The sequence below is a fragment of the Fusarium falciforme genome, chromosome 10 (assembly GCF_026873545.1).
Source record: "Fusarium falciforme chromosome 10, complete sequence".
Classification (NCBI taxonomy): Eukaryota; Fungi; Ascomycota; class Sordariomycetes; order Hypocreales; family Nectriaceae; genus Fusarium; species Fusarium falciforme.
In genome coordinates, this window is record NC_070553.1 from 1090018 (window position 1) to 1115715 (window position 25698).

The 25698-nt window shown below is 51.3% G+C and overlaps 11 protein-coding genes across 11 annotated transcripts; 5 read left to right on the plus strand and 6 right to left on the minus strand.

Annotated features, from left to right (window-relative positions):
• Positions 1-206: 206 nt before the first annotated feature.
• NCS54_01223300 (Hypothetical protein) lies at positions 207-1469 on the minus strand (the record flags this gene model as incomplete). Its single annotated transcript, XM_053157476.1, has 4 exons — positions 207-233; positions 289-874; positions 926-1331; positions 1388-1469. The coding sequence occupies 4 exons, from the start codon at positions 1467-1469 to the stop codon at positions 207-209; spliced, it is 1101 nt and encodes a 366-aa protein (XP_053013451.1).
• Positions 1470-2256: 787 nt separating this feature from the next.
• Positions 2257-3391, plus strand: NCS54_01223400 (Hypothetical protein; the record flags this gene model as incomplete). The annotated part of the gene is made up of 2 exons (XM_053157477.1): positions 2257-3167; positions 3271-3391. 2 exons carry the CDS (start codon positions 2257-2259, stop codon positions 3389-3391), a joined length of 1032 nt encoding a protein of 343 aa, XP_053013452.1.
• A 315-nt stretch (positions 3392-3706) lies between these two features.
• NCS54_01223500 (PKS-ER domain-containing protein) lies at positions 3707-4920 on the minus strand (the record flags this gene model as incomplete). Its single annotated transcript, XM_053157478.1, has 3 exons — positions 3707-4395; positions 4458-4675; positions 4724-4920. 3 exons carry the CDS (start codon positions 4918-4920, stop codon positions 3707-3709), a joined length of 1104 nt encoding a protein of 367 aa, XP_053013453.1.
• Positions 4921-5453: 533 nt separating this feature from the next.
• Positions 5454-6260, minus strand: NCS54_01223600 (Hypothetical protein; the record flags this gene model as incomplete). Its single annotated transcript, XM_053157479.1, has 1 exon — positions 5454-6260. The coding sequence occupies one exon, from the start codon at positions 6258-6260 to the stop codon at positions 5454-5456; it is 807 nt and encodes a 268-aa protein (XP_053013454.1).
• A 1126-nt stretch (positions 6261-7386) lies between these two features.
• On the plus strand, positions 7387-8964 carry NCS54_01223700 (MFS domain-containing protein; the record flags this gene model as incomplete). The annotated part of the gene is made up of 6 exons (XM_053157480.1): positions 7387-7582; positions 7641-7747; positions 7799-7973; positions 8026-8167; positions 8215-8481; positions 8535-8964. The coding sequence occupies 6 exons, from the start codon at positions 7387-7389 to the stop codon at positions 8962-8964; spliced, it is 1317 nt and encodes a 438-aa protein (XP_053013455.1).
• Positions 8965-9129: 165 nt separating this feature from the next.
• On the minus strand, positions 9130-10293 carry NCS54_01223800 (Zn(2)-C6 fungal-type domain-containing protein; the record flags this gene model as incomplete). Its single annotated transcript, XM_053157481.1, has 1 exon — positions 9130-10293. The coding sequence occupies one exon, from the start codon at positions 10291-10293 to the stop codon at positions 9130-9132; it is 1164 nt and encodes a 387-aa protein (XP_053013456.1).
• Positions 10294-12415: 2122 nt separating this feature from the next.
• On the plus strand, positions 12416-13707 carry NCS54_01223900 (AB hydrolase-1 domain-containing protein; the record flags this gene model as incomplete). The annotated part of the gene is made up of 2 exons (XM_053157482.1): positions 12416-12727; positions 12787-13707. The coding sequence occupies exons 1-2, from the start codon at positions 12461-12463 to the stop codon at positions 13705-13707; spliced, it is 1188 nt and encodes a 395-aa protein (XP_053013457.1). The 5' UTR covers positions 12416-12460.
• A 1996-nt stretch (positions 13708-15703) lies between these two features.
• NCS54_01224000 (Alpha-L-rhamnosidase) lies at positions 15704-18440 on the minus strand (the record flags this gene model as incomplete). The annotated part of the gene is made up of 2 exons (XM_053157483.1): positions 15704-16615; positions 16665-18440. 2 exons carry the CDS (start codon positions 18438-18440, stop codon positions 15704-15706), a joined length of 2688 nt encoding a protein of 895 aa, XP_053013458.1.
• A 670-nt stretch (positions 18441-19110) lies between these two features.
• Positions 19111-20679, plus strand: NCS54_01224100 (Hypothetical protein; the record flags this gene model as incomplete). Its single annotated transcript, XM_053157484.1, has 2 exons — positions 19111-20485; positions 20537-20679. 2 exons carry the CDS (start codon positions 19111-19113, stop codon positions 20677-20679), a joined length of 1518 nt encoding a protein of 505 aa, XP_053013459.1.
• A 1219-nt stretch (positions 20680-21898) lies between these two features.
• On the plus strand, positions 21899-23663 carry NCS54_01224200 (MFS domain-containing protein; the record flags this gene model as incomplete). Its single annotated transcript, XM_053157485.1, has 4 exons — positions 21899-22119; positions 22166-23196; positions 23246-23498; positions 23552-23663. 4 exons carry the CDS (start codon positions 21899-21901, stop codon positions 23661-23663), a joined length of 1617 nt encoding a protein of 538 aa, XP_053013460.1.
• Positions 23664-24247: 584 nt separating this feature from the next.
• On the minus strand, positions 24248-25358 carry NCS54_01224300 (Hypothetical protein; the record flags this gene model as incomplete). The annotated part of the gene is made up of 2 exons (XM_053157486.1): positions 24248-24899; positions 24958-25358. 2 exons carry the CDS (start codon positions 25356-25358, stop codon positions 24248-24250), a joined length of 1053 nt encoding a protein of 350 aa, XP_053013461.1.
• Positions 25359-25698: the final 340 nt, after the last annotated feature.

Consider the following 25698-nt stretch of genomic DNA (forward strand, 5'->3'; position numbering starts at 1 on the left):
GCCAAGGCATAGCCAGCCAACATTTGCAGCCACCTGCTCTGAGGCGTTGCCAAGCTTGAATCAACATCGTCCCGAGTGACATGTGAATTTCTCAACTGCCGAGTCTAGACTCCCGTTGCCCGATGTCCTGACTCAAATATCACAGCCATGTGATAGAGCCTCAGCTGTCAGCTCAGACACCACTTGACTCCCATTTTCCGCTGCACTTAGCATTTCCTCCACAAAGTCCCTCGCTATAGCGTCATGTATCTTATTCACCCAGAGAACAGATTTCAACGAGGCTCTTACCTCGCCCCATGAACTCAATCCTTGGGTCTGGAGGAGCTCTGTCAGGCCAGGCCGGAGCCTGCTGTGGCTAGGCTCGTTAGCGTCCAAAGCCACACAGAAGACGTAGAGCCACAGCATCATCTGAGGAGGAAAATCATCTTTTCTTTCTTTGGCTCTGGTAAAGTTCTTCTTCAAACATCGATAGAGATGCTCATGACGGACCCAGACGCCACCTCCTTGGAGGAACACAGAGCTGGCAAAAGCCAGTAGGGCTAGGCGTATTGTCTCGTTTATGCTACCCGGCTCAAATATGAGACGGGTAAGACGATAGTGGATAGACACCATGACCTCTTGATAAAGCACAGTGTCCATTTCAAGGCCGCAATGTGCTGCCATATTGGCTGCTTGTGAATACGCCTTTAGGTCGTCCCAAACCAGGCATATCCGTGCATCTAAACCTCCAAGGAAATTCAAAAGACTTGAAGATCCTTCCTCAACTGTCTGTGCCTTCTTTCGTGCTTGGGGAGGAAGATAGGGGCTCCATGAGAGTTCCTCTGAGAAGAAAAGAGCCTCGCATCCTATGCTGAGAGCCACGCCAAGATCAACACTACTTGTCGTTAGAAGAAACTTTCTAGACTTAAGTGAGCTTTTGACTTACCGGCACAGTTTTGCTTGTAGTCGTTTATAGTGTGAAAAGGCCGAGATACCCCCTCTCAAAGTGACCATCCTGTGCAGGCCTACCATATGTTTTTGGGCGATGTCAGCATCTCCAAATGCCAACGCCGCTGTAGTGAGGCCGACAACAGTTAACACAGTTGAGTCAGACGTCGAAATGTCCATGTTTCCTGCCAAAAGGCGCCTCTGGAGTACATTCAAAGCCTTGGTGTGGTGAACTAGAGCATCCCGGGTATTATCGGCGTGACCCTTGAGGTAATCGAGATACATTTTCGATATGAACATGGTAAAGTGGAAACAAGCGATGTCTGTTAGAACAGGTTCAAGCCAAAGGGCCTCCTCTTGGCTAGATGCCGGGCCAAACTCCAAGGAAGGTGTTACGTTCCTGACTATCCAAGATGTTAGCCCGGGACATCCATCACACTCAAACTCGGAACCTTCTTACGTTTCCAGATTATTTCCAGCAATTCCGGCCCAAGATCTTCAGGGACGGCCGTAAATGAGAATTCACCACCGACCTTGGGCATGATAGGGAAACCTTGGCCCAAGTTCGGATTACCAGAGGTCTCTACTTTTCCTCCATTGATCCAAGATGAGGGTCTCATCGGACGCTTCTTTCGGTTCCTTCCACGCATCGCATAACTTCGTATAGTCTTGCGGTTTGCTTCCACGGATGGCATACTTGGTGTGGTGACGATGAAGGGGAGCTCGTCGCCGGTGGACGGGAATATCGGCATCGTCGCGACAACAAAACGGGGTAACTACCGGGGTCAAAGTAGGGAACAAGCGTAGGAACGCAGCAGCATAAGATTTGCCAAGTATGAATAGGGCTATCTAAAGAAGAGCGATGCCTTGAATGGGACAAGAGAGTGTAGACCCGCGTGTCAGGAGAGAAGCGGAAGCATGGGGAGTGAGAGATAATATGGGGCCTGACGTGCAAGACGCTCGAGCCAGAATGCCAAGACAAGAGTAAAGTCCGATCTTGGTTTAGCGGGTGTTGAACAATCTCGAACGTTGCCGAATTAGGAATATTCGCAGACCTGTGATGCTGGGATGAAGACTTGAAGAGAGTTGAGAAGTGTCACGGAGAAGTATATAGAGTCACCAGTTTCCCTCAGTAATTCTTATGGTCCTCGATCTTGTGGCTCAGTTAACCCATCAATGGCCGGGCTTCAACTATAATAAAGAACACATTGCTTATGGTCCTCTATCCCTATATTTTCTTCGATATTCAGACTCCTGACCCTTTTCATTCCTAACCCATCTTCCAACTACCTTCTTCCTCCTTGGTCATATACACCCACGACAACCCTCATGTCCGCGTCTCTAGATCTCGGCCCTCCAAAGGAGAGCCCCGGCTCTCTTTTTCTCAAGTCCCAATTCCGTAGCCCGGTCCAATGGCCCCCCAAAGACACCAACCTCAAAGGCAAGGTTGCCATCGTGACGGGTTCCACCAGTGGTCTCGGGCTTGAAGCATCGCGCCAGCTCTTATCCTACGGTCTATCGGGTCTCATCTTGGCCGTGCGGTCCAAAGAAAGAGGCGAAAAGGTCGCAGCCGCCTTCAAGGCCGAGTTTCCGGATGCTAATATCCGGGTCTGGTCCCTTGAGATGGAGTCGTATGACTCTATCCAGGCATTTACTCGCCGCGCCGAAGCCGAACTTGTTCGCCTGGATATCGCCATCTTGAATGCCGGAGTGCAGGGAGCCAACTTCGTTACGGTACCTAGAACTGGCCATGAGAAGTTGATCCAGGTCAACTATCTCTCCACTGCTTTCCTCGCCATTCTGCTCTTACCCATCCTCAAATCCAAGTCACCAGCGGGCAAGCCAGGTCGTTTGGCCATCGTCAGCTCTGGCACAGCCCGAGGAGCCACTCTCTCGGAACCAAAAGGCGATCCAATCCTGGCTGCTCTTGATGACAAAACCAGGCCATGGAAACCTGTTGAGCGATATGCCGTGAGCAAGCTCTTGGGTCACCTGTTTATCATCAACTTGGTCAACTACGTCAATTGTGAAGATGTCGTCGTCAATCTTGCCGACCCTGGACTTGTCAAGGATACGGCCTTGCAGAATTTTGCACCGTGGATTGTTGTGGCCTTCTTTTACATCTTCAAAGCAATTTTCGGGCGGTCACTGCCTGTCGGTGCGTCGACATATGTTGATGCGGTTGCAGTCAAGGGAAAAGAGTCTCATGGATGCTTCGTGTCAAACTGGAAGATTGCGCCGTAAGTCTCCCCAAGTAATCATTCCATTCTCCCTTCATATCAAGATGTCCTTTTCGCATACGTGGATTTCCATGCATAACTGAAAAGCTAACACGTTGACCAGCTTTGCCGCGTTTGTGTACACACCCGAGGGGGAGGCAGCCTGCGAGACGTTGTGGCAAGAAACAATGGCAGAGTTCGAGTTTGCTTGCGCGCAAGAAGTCCTGAACGAGCTCAAGAAATGAGTTTCTATCCAAGATAGCTCTGTTTGCGCGAAAAGGCATGGCACATGACTGGGCACGGCACCGGAGCTCTCCTCAAGGCAGTGGTGACAAAAATCTAACTTCTTCGCATCTCAATCCCCCAACATTTATTGATTCACATTGACTAACATGTCATGAATAAGTGTGTATTTTCTTTCCTTTAGTTGGCAATGTTGAGGATTGCATGTTGTTGTATTCACGCGATCGCGCCCAGCTTCAATCGCACGTTCACCCCAAGTCCCCGACTAACGTGCGCGTATCCCATGGCAATCATATTGCAAAGACTCAAGAAAAATCTCATGACTGTACACCTGGTGTATCAGCGATCCTAAAGATATACTTGACCGCACTCGCAGTGCCATTCTTGAGGTTTATGAGACCCTTCTCAACGCCCGCCAATCCACCTGGGATGATCTCCTGCGGCTGCGCCTTCAGCCAACCCTCCTCCAAACCCTTGCTAAAATACCGCGTATAAACATAACCAAAATCCTTCAGATCCTCGTGAATGCTAGCGACCGTCGTGACTGATTTCTGGATCGTCTTGGGAATATCCGAGTATGACTGCGCGGGCACAATGTTGGTGATCTTTCCCGTGTGGTGGTCGAGAACCTCGCAAATGGTCTGGTAGGAACCATCCTCGGAAATGGCGTCGAATGCGTACTCGAGCTTGGCCCCGTTCAAACTGGCCTTCATCTCCTCAGCCACGGCTTCGTGGCCTTTGCGGTAGTCAATGACCGTGTCGCCCTTGCTTCTGTCAATCAGCTTCTCCACATGCTCCTGGGCGCGACCGGCGACGCAAATGAGGGGGTGAATGTTGGAACGTTTGGCGAGTTGAACGGCGTATGACCCAACGGCTGATGAGGCGCCCCAAATGACCAGTGGGATCTTCTGAGAATCAGACGCAGGAAGCCATGGCTCGGGGAGCCCGAGACGCGCATAGAGACCGCACGCAGCGGTCAAGGCAGTCAGAGGCAGTGCAGCGCCCTCTAAATTGGCCCCGTCAGCTTGTGATGAATGTCACGATGATTCACATGCGCCCAAAACTCACCCTCAAAAGATGTCTTGTCGGGCAGACGAAATGTCGTGTACGCCCAGCTGACACCGTACTCGGCATAACTCCCTCCCGGCTGCTTCATCTCATGCATGGCTGCGACGCGGTCGCCGGGCCTGAATTCGGAGACGCCCTCACCAACTTCGTGGACAATGCCTGAAATGTCATCGCCCTGGTTGCCAGTGCCTCTGGCGCCCCAATATTCTGGTCGCTTCCTATAGATGTTCAGTATTTTGCGTTAATGCAACCAAAAAGTCTCTTACCAGTCTTTAGGATTGCTGCCCGAGAAGACGATCTTTGTCACAACCTGTCCAGGCCCAGCTTTGGGAATGGGGCTGTCGATAATCTCAACCTTGGGCCCTCTCGACACGATTGCTTCCTTCATGGTGCTCGCTGCTCTTACTTGTCCCGATAAAGCTGAAAGCCGCCTCGACGCCGACATGGGGAAACGAGACAACATTTTGACATGAACAGCACTTCAGCGTGAAAGTAAGCAAAGGCTGTGCAGCAATGATCTCCATGCTCCATCGGGGGTTGGAATGCATCACATCTCATGCACGGAGCTTAACGATTCGGGTGGCTAAAATCCGAGAAGCGAAAAAAAGGCGAAGTGCCGAGTAAAGGGTCCATGTATGTCGGGGAATATCTCGGGCATTGAGTGATGATGCCGAGACGCGAGATGCGTGAACCAACAGCATTCTCATGAAACTGTTGACAGGTGGTGAGCATGGGTGGCTGCTTACGCGCAGAGACCCGCTGTGAGAGGATTACGCAGATCTGGTGGGTGTTATCACAGCTTCACGAGGGTGAGAATAATAACAATTGATCTTGTTGAATATATTATTTTATCTGATTAAATCTATTGCGAATGCTTCATTGCAAGTTCAGGGCCATCCATGTCACGATAGAAGGGTAAAGGAACTTGCGCCAAAACTGGTGTATTGCTCAAAACGCCGTGATTATCCATCTACCCTGTATCACCACCCCTCAAATCTAAGACATCGACATCAGAGTACCACCAGTAGTCTCAACTATGCTACCAGACGCGTTCTTGTCCTTCATCAGATACACATACGCCTCAGCCACGTCCTCAACGGCGCCGATAGCACCGGTAGTCATCCTGGCCTTCATCTTGCCCGTCACGTGGTCCCAGTATCCCATCTCCTTGACCTTGCCCCAGATCTCGGTGTCGGTGGGACCCATGGCCACGGCGTTGACGCGGATGGGCGCCAGATCGACCGCCAAGCCTCGGGTCATGCCGCGGATGCCGCCAAGGTACGACTGCATCACCGTCCAGTCCTTGCCGACGTGCTCCTGAGCACCACCTGTGGCGATGGTGTATGAGGAGGTGGTGCTCTCGTTGAGGTTCTTGCGGAGCTGCTGGGCGATCACCAGGGGCGCAAAGAAGCGCACGGCTCCAGCCTGCTTGAGAGCGTCGAGAGTAAAGTCCTCAAGCTTGCCAACAGCAATCTGGTCACCAGCTGTGAAGACAACATGGTCGAGCTTGCCAGTCTTGGAAACCTCAGAAAAGAGCTTCTCAACCTCGGAGTTGAGGGTGTCAAAAGAAGCCAGGTTGCAGGGGAAGCCCTGGACCTCAGTCTTGGTGGATGTGTTGTTGCTCTTGAGGCGCTCAATGGCGCTGCTGATCTTGGATTGAGAGGACGAGGAGATGAAGACGGAAGAGGCGCCGTTCTGGAGGGCAGCCTCCGCGACGCCGAAGCCGACGCCTGAGGAGCCGCCAATGACAAGGACGCGCTTGCCGGCGAGCTTGGAGACGTATTTGCCAACTGCAGCAGCCATTTTGTGATTTTTGTGGTGGTTTTGGGGGTGAGGAATGGAGGGGTGATAGAACTAGTTGTTGATGCTGAATTGAGAGACAGACTTTCAGCTGGGCGCAGCTCAACTTAAGTAGGTATTCGAGATGCAATCATGGACAACAGGGATCAACATTCCAATACTGCAAGTGTTGGTTACAGCAACATATCTGCTACCTTGTGTATCAATTCCGACCTCATGATTACGGTGTGCGACGCAGACTCCCCATCTCACTAGCTCAGCCCATTTACAGTGGGGGCCACGCCTCTGACCGCCCGCTGCAAGGGGCTCCAGGGTTCCATTTTCGGCTCGACGGTTCGCTGCTGCAACACCCGACGATGCCCGGCTGATTCCCCGCATGAGTGCCCGCCACGCAGGCCAATCGCGATAATCTGGCTCAAAGCCGAGGCCGAATTCTGGGTTCGGCTCTTTCGCCTCTGTCTTGAGACGCGAGTTTCAGAGCCTGAATAGGGCGTTTGCGTATGTTGGTTGTCTCTTTGAGGCAGGAGAGAGGTTGAACGTGGCATATTACCCGCAGGTTTTTGGTTCTAGACTTAGGGATTGGATCCTTTTGTAGGGCCCTTTGTAGCGACGCACTTTGCAGCAATTCGTATTGTCGCTAATGAGGAAATCTCATATCTTACTGCAGCGAGAAGATGTTTCACAATTAGCAATCACATGTCGCTATGCAGATGTCCACTGCGAAGATGATGTCCAGACAGTTGTACAAACAAATGCGGTAGTCAATGATCAACCATGTCTTGGCAAGCTTGGCGATCTAAACCTATGCATAGTACACACAACCAAGACAGTAGATCTGTAACCGCATCATGCATAGTAATACTTTTTTGCGACTCACCGTCGCCCTCACTTCTGGGTCCCGGGTAGTCAGCTGTGTGAGATTAAGAAAAGGATCTTCGCTCGGCCTCGCTCGCAACACATAAAGGCGAGGCAGAGCAATTTCTGTATCCCCGAGAGGTCACCGAAACAATATGAGTGTCCGAGAATAAGCATATCCATCACCTAGGGAGCCTGGCACCATATTTTGTCTCTTTCAAAGAAGCGAGAAGCTCCTTGTTCAAAAATTTACAGCTTTCTTTGCAAAACAATCATGCAGCCTACACAGATTTCAGTGAACAACCTATCAGGGTCATCAAACGATACTCTCCCGTCCATCGAGTCTCAGAAAACCGAGGATCAACGCCGCGGAGCCACTCTGAACGATTTTCCAGATGGCGGCTTGCGAGCGTGGTTAGTCGTGTTCGGGGCTTGGGCTGCCAATATTTGCAGTTTTGGATGGATCAACTGTTAGTGCATTTCGACTAAATGAGGACTTTTAAGAGCTGACGTTTTATACACGACCAGGCATCGGGGTTTTCCAGGCTTACTACCAGGAGGAATATCTGAAAGGCTATTCTCCTAGCGCAATCTCATGGATTGCCTCTTTGGAATTGTCCATTCTCTTTGGTGGCGTGAGTTGCGCATATCAAGGTCATCGAGCAATAGCTAACCCGAGATTACAGGGCTTTGTTGTCGGCCGAATCTATGACAAGTATGGCCCGCGGTGGCTAATGGCCTTTGGCACCTTCATGCATGTCTTTGGACTGATGATGGCTTCGCTCTCCACCAAGTACTATCAAATCATTCTATCACAGGGCATATGCAGTCCCATTGGAATATGCTGCCTCTTTACACCAGGTACACATTCTTTGACTATCATACTCATAGCACTTTCGCTAACTAGTGATAGCTGTTGCATGCGTGAGCACCTGGTTTCAAAAGCGAAGAGGTCTTGCAATGGGCCTCGTCAGTGGTGGCTCTAGTCTCGGTGGTGTCTTCCTGCCTATCATGTTTAACCGCTTGATCAAGCAGATTGGTTTTCCATGGGCCATGCAAGTACTACATGGGCTGCCAGAAAGAGCTAAACTGACTTGTACAGGCGAGCTTGTGCCTTTTTGATCTTGGGCTTGCTCATCATCGCCAACCTGACCATCGTTTCACGCCTGCCACCATCGCCTGCTCCTCTACCTCTCAAAGGCTTCTTCAAGCCCTTTACGGAGCGTGCGTATCTCTTCACGGTAACATCTGCATTCATCTACTTTCTTGGCCTTTTCGTGCCCATCAACTACATTGCGGCGCAGGCAGCCCAACTCGGCATGTCCGAGAACCTGGCGCAGTATCTCATTCCAATTCTGAACGCAGCGAGGTAAGATCTGCACGATAGTATGCAGACAGTAAGACAATGCTGACAATCACAAGCCTCTTCGGGCGAATTCTGCCCGGAATTGCTGCTGACAAGTTTGGCGCATACAACACCCAGACAATCATGGCATTTTTCTCTGGCATTTTGGTTCTGGCATTGTGGCTCCCTGCATCAAGCAACGCCGCCATCATCGTTTTCGCCGCCCTCTACGGTTTTGGCTCGGGAGCATTTGTTACTCTCTGTCCAACCCTCATGGCACAAATCTCACCCATTCGTGAGATCGGGCTGAGAAATGGCATGCAGTTTGGAGTTCTTGCAATTCCGGCGCTTGTTAGCAACCCCGTTGGTGGCGCTTTTATCGCTAGCGATAATGGAGGGTATACTAACATCAAGATTTGGACGGGAGCTATTTTGATGGCGGGTGCATGTATGTATGCCGTTACGAGGATTTTGATCGGTGGTGTGAAGTTGGCGAAGAAGATATAGGAAAGGTTTGTAGAAATTGGCATGAATAGAGGGCGTTGGGATGCGTATCTGGGAAGTGCCAATTCGATACATGATATGCATTCCTCTATATGTTGCCCTAACCAAAATGCTTCAAACAGTGTCATTCTGGGTCGCTATCTAACTGTGTAAGAAGCCATAACCAAATTATGCCCATTCTCCTTGACCCTTCTTGATCTTCTGAATAATCGCCTGAAGCTCCTCCTTCATGTTCTGAATCGCCGTAGTATGCCACTTGGGCACCTCATCCTCACTCGCAGAACAAGCATCAAACTTCTCCATGACTTTCTCCGCCTTGCGCAGCTCTCTAAGAAGAACAGCTCGCTGCAGCGTGGCCTGATCATCATCATCAAGATCCAGCATCCCCAGCTGTATCTTCATCGGCCGCAATTCCGCTCCCTCGGCATGATACCGCGCAGTGACGGCAACACGGTACCAAAAGATGGTCTTGGAAAGAATGGTGCTGTGCAAAAGAGCAATATGCGGGTTTCTCGCACAGGGACACTTGAGCAGGGGGATCAGATTGGTCAGGGCAGCCTTGTTGGCGAACAGGACCGTGTCGATGCTTGGCATCGGCTTGGCGAGGTTCATGCCGTTGGCTGCAGGTCCCTTGCAGATGCCATCTGCGTTGTGGTGATGCAGCGAGCGGAGAACGCCAAGAGCTAGAGCCTCGCAGTCGTGTGCTTGTTTGGGATCGTGGGGCTCGATCGGCGGCGTCAAGGTAGCATTGGCTGGTTGCTCTGCAGGTGTTGTATGTTGCTCGGGAGGGGTGATTGTCTCGCTGAGGGTTTGTTGGCTCGTGAGGGACCCGGGTGTTGTTTTCCACGGCTCGTTCAGGGATATATAGGACGTGTCGTCAAAGTCGAACATCATGTCAATATCGTGGAATGCCCAGTTGTCGAGTTTTCCGATACCGTTGCCCAATGTGGACGCTTGGTAACTTGACAACTGCGGGCTAGTTTCCCTCTCCTCCCAAGAGAACTCTGAGCCATAAGAAATGCCTTTGATGCCGTTTGGTACTGGAATAGCCCCAGGCGTGGGCACCTCGCTTGACGAAGAGCGCTGGGCATCGGACTCGGCCTTTCTATGGCGAGACCTCTTGCCATGTCGTCGGGAAGCACTGTAAAAGCATTCCTGCCCATTGTCTATGCACCGTTCACACGGGTGAGTCTTGCTACACCTAACCTTGGCCGCGGTGCAGGCATCGCAAGCAAGTCTCAACCGGACAGGTTTCTGTGGACGCGGTACAGGTGGTGTGATGGTCGACGCATGGTCATCGATAGCTCGGAACGGATCAGATAGCATGGTCATGGTGTGGGTAGTTTCGATGATTCTCTGACCCAACAACGGCTAAGGGAACCCGATAGTTTAGTATACGCCGGAGTAATCCGCAAGTTTAACGGCCAAGCACCCGAGGGCAAGGTCTCGGGACTGCAAATCATCCGCAAATAAAGAACCGCCTGCAAACCTCGAACCCCCAAGCCTCGTTCTCCTCCCACTGCAGAGGACCGGTAAGCCGGAGGCTGACGTCTACAGCTCCATGTAGCAACGGCTCGCCTAACGATGCAAGTACCCCCCGGCCCCGTTGCAGACCGAAAGAGGAACATGGGCTTATGCCCTCAACCATTCCTGGAATGAGCCACAGTGGAGAGGCCGTTTCACAGCTCCACGGAGGCCATCTGCTTACAGCTGTCTCAGGCTTACTGACTGATTCTTCAGACTCGAATCTGCCTAGGGGGGTATATGCAAGGGATGTTATTCACGCTAGACGGCCTCCTGGTTTGAGTTTTGGTCCAAGGCTGAGCACAGCAGAAAAGCTTGTTTACCTGGCGCCGAGACACTTTACCTGGAGTAGAAGCTGGATCGCCGGAAAAGATCGAGAAAACCGGCTTGGCGAGCAGGGAATTCGGTTATTCACCCGCAGATATCCTTGACATGAGGGAGATGTCGAAAGTCCATAGGGCTACGACGGACCTCGGCATGTAGGGGATCTGCCAACCCCTGCGAGAGGCGAATCGGATGCGATGGCGGCGAGATTGGCGCTTACATATCTCCGTCCCCGTCTGATACGGATAAACCCGCATGCATGCAGGCTACAAATGGAAGGTAATAAAAGAACTTTGTCGTATATCATATCTGTTCGGGATGAGTGAGCGTGGGGTTAATTGGGGTCTCTATTCGCCATTGCAGAGGCGAGAGATACGAGTGTCCCATTGTGGCAAGCCTGGGGAGGTCGATACCTAGTAGAAACGTTGAAGCAACGTTGACTCCCGCGGGCTGACGCCTTGGCCCGCGTCATCCCGTCAGTGCCGGCACTTGAAGCGCTAGCGGCAGGGTTGAGCCTTGCTGCAAGACATCCTCCTGGAAGAGAAACACGTGTAATCGCTATTCCTTCTACTAGTTTTATCCCTTAATACGTTAGAAACCCCTTCCTCTTGGCACTCCCCCTGGTATAAACGCACTACCCAGGGTAGCATCCGGCGACAAGGAAAGACTAGAGGCCCCGCCAAGGATTGCGCCGCTGCGCCTTGGCGATAGATGAGGCTCCAGAAAACGTCAGCACGGCGGCCGAGCCATCGCGGAGCTGTGGATGCTGACTCATGAGTAAGCACTGAGCGAGCACTCCAGGTGGATACGGAGCGAGCAATATATGTAACTCCTCCCCGTTCCCATCGTACAGAAGGCCAATCCAGTGCCAAGACGCGGTCACATTCTGTCTGCATGATTACGGCCCCGGTGTCAGGGTGACATGTCGTCGTGCGGCGTTGTTGGGGGAGTGTTACTTCGGTGACAAAAGCGCCACGTAGTTGATATGAGGGATCGACACTATAGGGCGAATCCTAGGGGTCCGTCCTGTAGATCTACTCCGTGTATGTCTTGGTCTTGCTTCTTTTTTTACTCGAGCGTATCAACGCTACGGGTAATCTGGCCTGGTATTTGAAGTAATCTCTTGCGCCTCAGAGAAACAGAAGTTCGTCGACACTAAGAATAACGCCTGAAGATGTAATTTCTTGGTGGCTTAACGGCGAAGCCATGTGACTATTCCAACGTCGTTCGAGTCAAGGAGATTGTCCAGGGTCTCGACCACAGTACTGTAGTGCAAAAGTCAATGTTGACATCAGCGGCACCCAAGTTCCTCGGGAAATTGCTTCTTTTGGAGGAATTCTCATCTTATAGCTCACGATATCGCACAAACTCTTGTGTTTCCTGCCAAAAGAAGAAGCTCAATTGTTCATGTAAGAAGTCAGTTTGAAAATCAGCTGCATCGCACAGTGGAGAAAGGCGGTTGTACGGCAGCCAAGGTGAGACAAACACCTCAACAACTCGGGGGCCGAAACTTCAATGTCATGTGATATCCTGTGATCGACAACGTAACCCCTCTTGACTTCATTTCATCCACGTGAAAGGTCATCTTTCCACCCTCACGCTACGAAAAACCGCGTATCCGGATAAAGACTATCAAATCAAGTCGTCCCTGATGCATTTCGTTACTGCGGCGGCCGCGGCTGTGGCTGCCTTAAGCATCAGCTCGTCTCTAGTGGCAGCCTCTTCGCAACACGTCAGATCCGAAGCCGAGGTCCCTTCCATTCGTTCCTATTTTTATGTCGGCGGCGAATATGTTGATGATGGAAATGGGGGTCACATCTTTCGCGATCAGATGTACGTTGAGAAACTGTTGCCAGTTAGTGGTGCAACCCAAGACACACCAATTGTCCTCATCCATGGTCAAGCTCAGACAGGCAGTGTGAGTATAATTAGATTACAGCCTCCTTGAAAATGTCATGGTGCTAATGTTGATCCGAGAATTTCTTGAACAAGCCAGACGGCGGCCGCGGCTGGGCTTCTCAGTTCATCAGTCAAGGCTATGAAGTATACATCGTCGACCAAACTTTCCGCGGTCGTTCGGCGTGGATGCCTTCATACGGGGCTAAGCAACCTTTAACCCTCCCAGCTGAGACGATCGAAAAGGCATTCACCGCCACGCACAAGTTCAATATTTGGCCCCAGGCTGTGAACCACACTCAATGGCCCGGCACGGGTCTCCGAGGGGATCCTATCTTTGATGCCTTTTATAGTGCAAACGTACAATTTATCGGCAACACTACGTATCAGCAGGCTGCTGTTCAAGCCGCAGGTGCGGCTTTGCTGGACAAAATCGGCCGGCCTGTCGTCCTCTTAGGTCATAGTCAAGGCAGTTTTATGCCTATTCTCATTGCCGACGCCCGACCTACACTAGCCAAAGCCCTAATTCTGCTTGAAGCAGGTGGGCCGCCGTTCGTCGATGAAATCTTTGTCTTCGGGGGCGAGAATCCTCGGCAATGGGGTTTGACGGACATTCCTCTCACGTACGAACCAGCCGTAACCGATCCCACCGTCGATATCGTCAAGACGCGCGTTGCTTCAAAGGGAGATGGCTATAGCGACTGTACGCTGCAAGCTGCTGACCCCCAACCCCGTCAGTTGGTAAATCTATTGGAAAAGCCCATTCTTATGGTCACGGGAGAAGCGTCCTATCACATGCCTTACGATTATTGTACAGCCAATTACCTCAAGCAGGCTGGTTGCTCCAAGACTGAGCATGTAGAACTCGGAGATGTTGGAATTCATGGGAATGGGCACATGATGTTCATGGAGAAGAACAGTGATGAGATCCAGGCTTTTATTGAACGCTGGATTCAGTCGAGACTTAGCCTATACACCATGGACCTTCCCAAGACGGCCTAGATGTCCCATAAGCTGGCAGAAACCTCTGCAACAGTCACGACAGGGGGCGGCTGAAGTTAATCACATCTGTTTAAGTATCTTATGGGCACTTTAGGTAACACCTTAGCGTTGTCTAGATTAAAAAATATTCAAAGTATTAAGTCATAATAAGTGTACTCATACTAACAGCATAATCAATCCTTCTTACCTAGTATTATCCCAGTTCCCATCATATAGCATGACCACATTTGTATTGATTGCATCAAAATGTCTATCAGATACTTTCGGATCACCCTCTGCTGTTGGACGGCTCATCATTATACAATTAAGCGGCTTGAAGCATATGGCGACAATGGGTATGAGCATATCGAACATCCATCACCAGCAGAAGCAGCAGCATACCGGGAATGCGAAATCTGGTGGAGTTTTTGACTGCAGGCAGCAGAAAGGCTAAGAGCCCCTTGTAGAAACGGCATCAATAGTAACAACATTTGATGACAAGAAGAAGAGGGTTTGATTATGCTGTTAGTATGAGCATGCTTATCATAACCTAATGCTTTGAGTACTTCTCTCTTTAACAAGGATAGTATGTAAGCGAATTTTAATCAGTCTCTCCCGCGTGAAGCTGATCGGCAAAACATTGCCAGCATCTACTTCTTATTACCAAGTACTTGAAATGATATCTACAAGTCATTATTTAGCCGTGCAAATAAAATACGGATATGAATAGATGCCGCAATTAAAACCCAAAGCCGAAAAAGCCTGTATGTTTTGAACCTTGTCTTGATATTTCCCGTGAGGCAAAAGGTCTCCTGCAAAAATGAATAAACTTGAGCTGCTCAACAGTTTTTACACCGTCGTGGTATGACTCAGGAGGTTAAAGACTTATATCAACCCAGTCTTCTCCATTCCCAAAACAGAAACGCAGCATCAATGCCAACTCACGGTCCTCTATATCCAGATCAGTTCAGGTCAGTTTCTCTCGAAGATATCACCGACATGTTCCTTTTCGATAAGCTACCAGCCGAGCTTATGGTTCAGCTTCTTCGGACGCTAGACTCCCCGCTTGATCTCCAATCATTCCTCACAGCCTGCCGAGGGGCCTTTCAGTACTTCGACTTTCACCGCTGTCATGTACTCCAACCATACCTGGACCTGGTGCTAGAGGGGCTTGAACATGAATTTTCGATTCTCATAGCACTCCGAATTACTCGGCTCCGATCCATTCAGCGTCTTCTTCCCTACCTGGAGCCTGCTGAGGCTAAGGCCAAGGTTGAGCAAATCGATAATCTTCCAGAGCTAAAGCCAGAAGAGTGGCAGGGGTATCTCCCTATCCTTTGTGACCTCTTCTGCTTAGTATCAGAGGCCAATGATTATATCGAACATTTGATATTGGAGATAGGACTAACCTCTTCGAGGCTCCTAGAAGAGGTTATGTCTGATCTTAGCGTGACTTTCATGGAGTTTGAACACTGTCGTCATGTTCTATTCTACGATCGGCCGTTTTTATCAACAATCATATGTTGTGAAGGAGTTCTCTGGGACCCTATCCACTTGAAATCAATATTCAGCTTTATGCCTGCCAAGTACCATCGGCTTGCCCAACGAGTTGAATGGCACTTGCGAGCTATAATTGTATGCAATGGCGAGTCCCCCGACGGAAAGGCTACGATGCCAAATTCAGAGATCAACTCCAACCGTGTTTGGTAATTCCGCCCAAGGACCATTCATGAAGAATTAAGATATGTGGCATATCTTTGTTTCCAGAGATACGGACTTCTAATACGTCTGGAAAAGCTTGATATCAAGCAGCTAAGGCATTATATTCTCACCACATTTCTATGGGCATGTCTCCATGGAGCTTGTAATGAGTCGCCAGGGTTGTCTCTTGAGAGACTCTATTTCCGGGCACGAAAAGTGTCGAGGATCGCGGTCCAATCGAACTGGTCGAGAGCTTCACGTAGGTAGGTAATGAGGAGTGACGGTCTTGATTCTTGCCTTACTCTGCCTGTCATCACTAAGACTTTGGTGGCAAGGCCAAGACTGGCCATGAGCCGTCTCTTTCAAAAACAGACTCAAAATCCCACTCGCCGGACCCTACAATTTCCGTTCTCTCTCCATCCTTCCCAGGAATAACCACTTCAGCAGTAGTATTGGGGGGCACTGTGACCCGAAACCTGATGCTCTCGCTCTGAGGCGACTCCATAACTGGTGATGTCTCCCAAGAACAGGAAATCTTGCCGTAAGGAGTAATGTGAGATGCTGAGGCACTTGTAAATTCAGCCCCAATAGTGGGAGCAATTCGGCATCGTTTCCACCCTGGCTCGACCCGCTGTAGTCCGGCAAGTCTTTCGTACAGAAACTTGGCAATGGCACCGAAGGCGTAGTGGTTAAACGAAGTCATCTCGCCTGGATTGATGGAACCATCCGGTAGCATGCTATCCCACCTCTCCCACATGGTAGTTGCACCCATGGTAACGGGGTAAAGCCATGAGGGGCAGCCTTTCTCAAGCAGCGTGGCATAAGCAACTTGGGAATGGCCTGTGGAGGCGAGAGCTTCGCAGAGATACGGTGTTCCAGCAAAGCCTGTTCCGATCCTGAAGTTGTTCTTTCGCACCAGCCACGCAAGTCTATCCGCCGCGTGTTTCTTCTGTGCAGGGGAAAGAACGTTTAGACAAATTGCCAAAGCGTATGCCGCTTGAGAGTCGGAGACTAGACGTCCGTTGCGTGTGACGTATTCATCTTGGAATGCGCCCCGAGCAGCGTCGGACTCGGCTTGGAACTTGGCACTCTCGTCGTGATGGCCGAGTATGGCTGATATCTTGACCATTAAGTCTAGACTCTGGATGAGAAACATGTTGGCCACCATTTTGGCGTCCGTCGCTCCCTTCCATGGGGCATCGGGAGGTGCTGCTGGGTCAAGCCAGTCCTTGGACATGTCAGTAAGAGGGGTCGAATGAGTCAAGGACGGTACTTACTCCCAGTTGAAACGGCTTCGGATCCCACAAATGGTCTTTTCGTGGGAGCACCTTCATCCAAGTCGTCATGCTATTGTACTGCTGCGCAAGGATACTCTCATCCCCCGTCTCTTGATAAAGAGCCCAAGGCGCAAGAATCGTGACATCATGCCAAATAGCACAAGGCACTCTCCTACACCAGATAGGATCTGGGATAGTTGAGTTGGGGCTGACCATGGGCGGTACTCCCCCAAGAATAGTTTGATCGTGCTCCAGGTCAATCAGCCAGTTCTTCAACATGCCGAAGCAGTCGTAGATGAGAGTCGCAGTCGGGGCGAAGAGGGCCAAGTCTCCGGACCAACCGAGTCTTTCGTCGCGTTGAGGGCAATCAGTGGGAACGGATAGGAAGTTTCCTCGCATTCCCCAGACGACGTTCTTGTACAGTTGATTGAGCAAGGGCTCCGAACACTCAAATTCACCAACGGGCTTCATATCAGTATGGCAGACGACGGCTTCGATTGACTCCAAGTTCAGATCACCGACCCATCCATCAATCTCGGCGTATCGGAACCCGTGAAATGTGAATCGAGGCTCGTAGGACTCGCCACCCTCATCACCTTTCAGGGTATACTCGTCGGTCGCCTTGCAAATGCGGAGCGGACGCGTGCCAAGTTCTCCGTTCTCTAGGACTTCGGCATGGCGAAGCGTGATCTTGTGTCCACGAGGACCTTTGATGTTTCGAAGGCGAAGATATCCGACCAGGTTTTGGCCAAAGTCGAGGATGGTCTTTCCAGATGGTGTAATGATCTTCTCCAGGGGTTTGATCACTTCAACCCGGCGAACGGGCTCTCCGTAGCCAGCTGTCAGCTCGATCTCCGGAGGTAGGTTCTCCATAACCAGAACAGGGTCCCAGTTGGAGGCTGACTTGTCCATCGCGGGGGTTGACCAGGATGGGATCTCATCCCGGGCGTCGTACTTTTCGCCGTCGTAAATCTCGGCCAGCTTGATAGGGCCCTTGGTCACAGCCCAAGAACCATCAGAGACGATGATCTCAGAATGACCGTTGGCGTAGAAAATCTCGAGCTGTGCCAAAAGAGCAGTGTGAGGGCCCCAGATATTTCGATGGCCTCCCTCAAAGCCGATCCGACCAGAAAACCAGCCCTCAGCAAGACGTACTCCAATGCAGTTGGCGCCCTCAACGAGTGCTGACGTGAGATCATATGTCTGGTACTGTAGTCTGTTGTCATAGGCAGTCCACCCGGGAGCGAGGAAGTAGTCGCCGATGCGTTGGCCGTTGACCTCAGCTTCGTAAACGCCCTGAGACGTGATGTAGAGCCTCGCCTGCTCAATTTCGCTGGAAATCTGAAACTCCTTCCGGTAGAGCTGTTCTGGGTCTGGTTGAGAAGTACCAGGGCCCCAAGGAGCAGCAATACGCTGACATTGCCAATCACTGCGCTCGAGCAGGCCAACTTCGAGATGTGCCGGTTCGCTCCAAGGAGTAACGTTATCCTTGTCGTCATAGAGTCTTACTCTGATGGATATGTTCTGCCGCGAGCGAAGAGTGTGGTCGAAGGGCCATGGAACGAGCGTTGAGAGACTTGACGTTCGTTTCGCAGTCAAAGCAAGGCGTTGTTGCTGATTGGCGTTGCCATCGCTCACCTCGATCTCGTAGCTAGCTTGCTTGAACGAGCCGGTCACATCTTTGATCTTCCACGAGATTCTCGGCGTAGAATTCTGGACGCCCAGCGTGTTTGGGGCATGGTAGTGCTCAAACTGAGCGTCAATGACGGAGGCCATTTTTGCGCTGTGGCCGGAGAAACGAGATAAGAGTGTTGACCCTGGCTGCAGAGTCGTTGCGAGCCACCCTTGATCAAACCTCAATCATTTAACCCCTCGCAAGTGCCCGCCATGGAATCCATCATATGACTAGATTCGGGAGCAATTGACGCGAGCTGAGTCTTTGGCAAGTCCACGTTGGCAATCCCGGGGGAGAATAACCCCTCAAGTAGGGACTCAACCGTGGATTCTGACTCGGATACGGAGAAATACCGAACCAACGATGCAAATTAGCCAATATTAATGGACAATCAGCATTCCATTAGCTGATTAATCGGAAGGACTGTCCTATCGGAGTAATCACCTGCGCGGAAACAAGCCTTGGCCACGCTAAAAACTCCGCGCTACCGCATTTTCCAAGGCGGTTCTCTCGACTCCGCATGACAGGGAGGGTAGACGATGTGCATTAGCGGCGGAAAACCTGTCGGGAAACCTGTCGGGAAACTTGACCAGGGGCGTTAACCCTGTGGAGAAGCCATGAAGGCCTCAGCATGGTGTGAGGCAGGTGAGATAGGCTGTTTGGGTGTAAAGATCCTTGATGGTATGCTTTTTGTGCTCTATAAAAGATCAAGTAGCTTTTGGGTCACTTGTTGGTAGGTCAACTCACACCCCGTTATTCCTCTCCTCCACCATGGCCAACGAGGCGTCTATGTTCCTGGCTGACGATGTCGTCACATCGTACAGCAAGTCAACCGGCCATGACCTCCCCGTCCAGGATCTTCCCCTCCCTACAGACTTCAAATGGGGCACCGCCACGGCCGCATATCAGGTCGAGGGGGCTGTTACTCAAGGCGGCAAGGGTCCCTCCATTTGGGATACGTACACCCATCTCACCCCGTCGCGGACAAACAACCAGAACGGCGATATAGCGTGCGACCACTACAATCGCGTCCAAGAGGATATCGATTTGATGAAATCTTACGACGTCGACGTGTATCGCTTCTCCATCTCTTGGTCGCGCTTGATCCCTCTGGGTGGCCGTGACGATCCCATCAATGAAAAGGGAATTACCTTTTACAACGACCTCATCGATAAGCTCCTTGCAAAAGGCATTGAGCCGGTTGCAACTTTGTATCATTGGGATACTCCTCAGGGCATCTACGACCGATACGGTGCTTTTTTGAACACGGAGGAGTTCAAAGCTGATTACATCCGATACGCGAGATTATGCTTCTCGCGGTTTGGTGATCGAGTCAATAAATGGGTCACCTTCAATGAGCCTTACATCACATCCATCTTTGCTCATCATAATGGTGTTCTCGCTCCAGGGCGATGTGCTGCTGCAGGCAACGACACAAAGACGGAGCCATGGCGCGTAGGGCACACTCTCATCTTGTCTCACGCTGAAGTGGTGCATATCTACAGCAAAGAGTTCGCGTCTCAAAAAGGCGACATCTCCATTGTGCTGAATGGACACTTCTACGAGCCCTACTCGGATAGCAAGGCAGACATTGACGCTGCGCAAAGACGGCTAGAGTTCTACATCGGATGGTTCGGTGATCCTATTTTTCTCGGCCAAGATTATCCCGCCTCCATGAGAGAATATCTCGGCTCGAGACTGCCAGAGTTCACACCCGAGGAGCGCCAGCTGCTGAGAGACACGAGTCGCATCAACGCATTCTACGGCATGAACCACTACTCAACAAAGTACGCTCGCGCCCTACCAGATCCTCCAGCAGACGACGACTGGACAGGCAACATCGAAGAAGGCTCAGTCAACCATGCCGGCGTTGAGATCGGTCCCGTCTCTGGCACAAAGTGGCTCCGAGTCGCGCCGGAGGGATTCCGCAAACTGCTGAACTGGGTGTGGAACCGGTACCATCTCCCCGTCATCGTGACCGAGAATGGCTGTCCTTGTCCTGGAGAAGATGACGTTCAAGTGGCCGTGGACGACAAGTTCCGCACAAGATACTTCGGTCTGTATCTTGATGCTATTTCTCGAGCTATCTATGAAGATGGTGTACCTGTGCAAGGGTATTACGTCTGGACTTTGATGGACAACTTTGGTGCGTTTCCTTTCTCTATTCTCAAATACCACCGATACTAACGTTTTGAAGAATGGTCAGCTGGCTTCGGGCCACGGTTCGGAATAACTCACGTTGACTTTTCGACGTTGAAGCGCACGCCCAAAGACTCGTCGCGCTACCTCCGGGAAACGTTTCGTAAACGTCGATCTCAAAAGACCAACGGAAAGATTTGAAGCTGATGGCCAGGAATTTTTGGGATTCGTTTAGTGTTTGCATATAGAAACAAGTCACAACTCAGGGGTTTGGCTCCGGTGGAATTACTCCGGCCTGGTAGAAGAACCCTTGGGATTAGATATAAGAACAACACAAGAGGTCGCTTTCCAGTATAATTCCAGTTGTCTGCCCGATTCCTGCAGTAACGCGCCTTGGTAGACCTGCCCGGGCCCTGAATTCGCTGGTTTTGGGGGGCAACAGTCCGTGACACTCACTGAACGCAAAGTCTCGCGATCCGTCCGAGTACGCGGGTTCAGCTAAATCTTCCCAGGCCTACCAGACAAGCCCAATGCTGGTCTCCGGCCTTGAGCTTCTCGTACGAGTACCTAATGCGATTGTAAAACACGCCCCATGCCGTCGTTCTCTCTGCCCTTGAACCCAGATCCAACCTGCGGGGCAACCATCATCCCATTGGTCAATTGTTGGGGTCTCATTGTGGCCATCTCTTAACCGAGGCTATCCACACTCCATCGCCGGTGGAGATAGTGTATGAAGGAATATGCCAGACAGTGGGAGAACCGTTTAAGGGAGCCATCCTGCGTTATATTCAATTCTTCCAGTACACTTCCAGTGGTGCTATTTACAACCTCATCGACCCGTCACATAACTCGGTGATATTTTTCCGCCATGACATATGACATTCCGTGATGGTATTCCGTTATGATGATCCCGCTGTCAACTACCGGACCAACGGTTCAACCAACCTCGTATCCGTTATACCAGACAATTCAACCCTCGGGACAAACAATAGCGAAGCTATTCACCTTTATCCAATCAGTTCATGACAAAACACAAGTTGCTCTCTCCTGATACCCTACAGAACTTGCCCCACATCGTCCAACTAACCTCCCCCCTGGTTCTCCGCCTTTTCCCGCCAGCCAGATGATGCGGGGAGTGGGTTAACCTGGGGATAGACTCTCCGGGGTCAGGACGTTGCCTTGAGCCGGAATGACTCGACTTCCGACCGGATCACCACCTCATTCGATGACCATCCCGGAACCAACGTGATCCTCCACTTTGCGCTTGGCAGATATACCCAAGTCACCTCCGCATTCAGCTAGCTACTTCGTTCTTCGCTTTATTGTCACCCGAGTCATCTAATATTAAAACCTCGTGGCATCATGCCTAGTTTCTCCAAATTCCCCAGATTCTGCATCAACCTTCCCCGCATCCTTCACCATGGCACCCCCCAAGGAGACAGAGAACGTGGAGCACGCAGAGGCTCCCATGGAGATGGGCCTTAAAGAGTCCGAAGCCGCTGTCGACGCCGCCAGCAAGGGTCAGGCGGCGTCTGGTTATGAACATCTGACGCCATGGCAGACTGTCAAGACGTTCAAGGTGGCCACAGCTGTGTGCTTCTTTGCGGCTTTCAGCGCTGCAACTGATGGCTTCCAAGTTGGGTAAGACATCACTCACCTCCAACAAGCAATAACTAACAGTGTCTAGTATGAACGCTAGCATTGTCGCCAACAAGGGCTTCGTCCACGAGTTTGCCACCAAGCACGACGCTGAAGGAACCCCCTTCCTCGAATCTCCAATCCTCAGCGCCTGGAGCTCCATCATGTCCGTCGGTCAGGTCATCGGAATGACGTCCCTCGCCTTCGTCTCCAGTCGATTTGGCAGGAAGGTTGCCATGTACACGTACTGGTTCATTTTGGCTATGAGCGTAATGACTGAATCCCTCGCACGAACTTGGCCGGTCTGGCTGGTTGGCAAGCTGCTCGCCGGCATCGGTGTCGGTTGCCTTCAGTCGACTTTGCCTATCTATATCTCTGAGGTTGCCCCAGTGCGAATCCGCGGTGGTCTTCTCATGTGCTATAGCTTCTGGTGGACTGTTGGCACCTTCTTTGCCCATGTGGCACTCAACGTTCTCAACAAAACACATGAGATGGACTGGCTGATCCCGATCTATACTCAATGGGCTCAGATCGGACTTATGCTTCTCATCTATGTCTTCCTGCCTGAGTCGCCAGCTTGGTGTGTTGGGAGGAAGAACTACGAGCGAGCCCGCAAGGCGATGCAGCAACTGCACGGCAGAGTGCCCGATTACAACATCGATCAGCAACTCCAGGTCCTGATTCTCGCCGCGGAACACGAAGAAGCTGTCGCAGCTGAGCAGAAACGCCAGAGTTGGGTGTCCATCTTCCGAGGCACCGACGGCAGACGCACCGTGACAGCTCTCTGGGCCAACCTCTCCCAGCAGTTCCTCGGTCTTACCCTCTTCTCTAGCTTTGGCACTTACTTCTTCCAGCAGGCAGGTGTTGCCAAGCCATTCACGGTCAAGTGTATCACCTCTGGCATCAACATCGCCACCATCATCATTATTATTCTCGTTGCTGATCGAGTTGGCCGAAGATGGATCGCTTGCACATCTACCACGGTGGAAATGCTCGCTTGTGCAGTCATCGGAGTTCTTGGTCTCATTAAGAAGACAAAGGCAATGGACTACATCTTCGTACTCTTTGCCTGCTTCTGGAGTGAGTGTGCTCCATCCCTCAGCCTCTTCATAACTAACTCCAGCCACAGACATTGGTATGACCGCCAACGGAGCGGCAGGTTGGGGCTACATCGGCGAAATCTCCTCCCAGCGACTGCGACCTTATACCGCTGGCTTTGGTGCTGCCATCACCTGTGTAGTCGGAATTGTCATGAACGTCCTTGTTCCTTACATGGTTAACGAGCACGAGTGGAACTGGGGTTTCAAGACGGGTTGGTTTTACGCCGGCGTCGGTCTTCCTTTCGTGATCGGAATGTGGCTTCTGATCCCCGAGACCAAAGGGTGAGTGAACCTGCAATCACAAAACTAACCAATGCTAACAAGTTACTTTCTAGTCGTTCTGCTGCCGAGCTGGATGAGCTCTTTGAGAGGAAGATCAAGGCTTGGAGGTTCCACAAGACCGAGACAGCCACCCAGCGCCTTGTGGAGGTGCAGAACAAGTATTAGGGACCCGTTAGACGCTTTCTTTGCGCCCAAATGAAGTAAAATCGTTGGTACCCATGAATTATTCAGTAGATATACAGCGATTAGTCTGTACGAACCATGCACTCCCTTACACAGGTGAGGTATTGCAGTGCTGACAGTTGAGATTCTGTCACATGGCTGTGCACTTGAGTCAGGTTATCTGGAGGAGGGAGTCTGGACTCGGCTGTTGGGGAGAATTCACATGTAATTCGGGGTGAGGTTGAAATAAGCCTGGCATACTCCTCCCACTGGTGACTGCAATGTTGGGTGGTGTTGCCATGGCTGAACCTAGACTTCCCAAGTGTGGACGCAGTGGGTTTCTCTTCGGGTAAGGCCTTAACGTAAAAGCAAGCCAGTGGCTGTATAACCATAAAAGTTGGCTGGCTGAAAACACCTAATTGGGAATCCTCTGTTTCGCAGTTTATCCGCAGCCTCGTTTCTCTTCATCATTGCCCAGGGCCTGTCTTTCCCTCGTCCCTCCGTCATCGCCAGCCCCCGATACATCGGATGCGTAGAGTACACTAGTGAACTTTTAGACATGTGTAAGTGTTGCTCATACTGGGCGCTCATTTCGCTCCTGGAGAAGGCCCAGATTGGTGATCTCCCACCCGCCCCGAAAGTTCGTGGGCTTCCATGCTCTGGTGACCTGGGCCAGCTGTCCCATGCGGTTCTGGATGCTGATAGAAAGCCGGAGGGGGTATCCCACCGTTCTGAGGTTCGATCGACGAGATTAAAGTGGGGGAGTATGGCTGGGTTATAGTTGGAGAAACTGCCATGGCTTTCGCATCTGGCATGTTCGACTGGATGGCGTGGTCAGGGAGAGAGTCATTTGGTTCAGGTTTCTCGCGTTTTCGTCGCAAGAATAACGTGATTCCAATGACCACCAGACTGACGAAGGCCACACCTCCGATTACGCCCCCAACAACTGCACCGACGTTGACCCCAGGGGGCGGAGGTTTTGTCTGAGTTGTCCCGGTAGATTCCTTCGTAACTGTGACCGTTCGTGTCGTTGTCGATGTAGTTGGTGGGTCCATAGTCACGGCATTCGTCCACGACGTGACAGGGTTGCCATCAACCAGGACAACGGTAGTGAAGTCTCGAGGTTGCATATCGAGCGTGCTAAAAAGAACCAGGAAACTTGAAGTTGAGTGGCAAATCCACTGGCTGATGCTGCCGCTGAACTCAACCGGGAGGCAGTAGGGAAAGCTGGACTCGACGCTGTAGATCGAAATGTTAGCTGCTGTCTCGAAAAATTATCAGGCAAGGTTCAGCTCACCAAAGCAACGTATTTGTGTCCTCAATGCAATCCAAGTCGCATAGATCCGGGTCTAACGCGTCGGTGCGGTCGAGGCAGGCGGTTCGGATGTATCTCAAGTCGCAAAAGACCTTATCGATCCGACCGGATTCCCAAGAACAACGCTTTGAGCTGGGGCACGTTACGGATTCCTCATTTACGTCGAAGCCGCAAGTCGGATCAGGGGCTACAGTAATGGTGAGGGTACCTGCGGTCAGGCGGCTATTCTCTCGCCGATGAAGTCCATGGTCAAGCCTCAAATATCCAGAGCCGGGATCCCCAACACTGTCGGGAAAGGTACGTGTACGAGGAGCGATGGAAATAGCTTTTCCAATGAGCCCCTCCGACACGGCCATCACCTTTGCAAATCTTGATAAGAGCATTGCGTTGAGATGGCTGACGGTGGATCTGAAGGTATGCAAAAGCGCTGCAGGCAGGAGTGACCGGTGCAAAAAAAGGCCGGCATTGCTTTGACTAAATAAAGCCATGTATCAGCTCTTCAGTTTTCGCATGCTGCGACCGGCCATGAGGAGGCTTGCATGAGCTGAAAGATGGCCTTGGTCCTCTGTCTATTAGCGAGGCAGATGCTTTTAGCCACCGGCGACATGTTATGGTGCACATTGGCGACTCAAGGCCATGTGGATGCCGTCTAATCATTTCTTTTGGTGAAAATCGTTCAACAAGCTTTGCTTGTTGGTTATGGAGCAGATGTGGCTACCGATT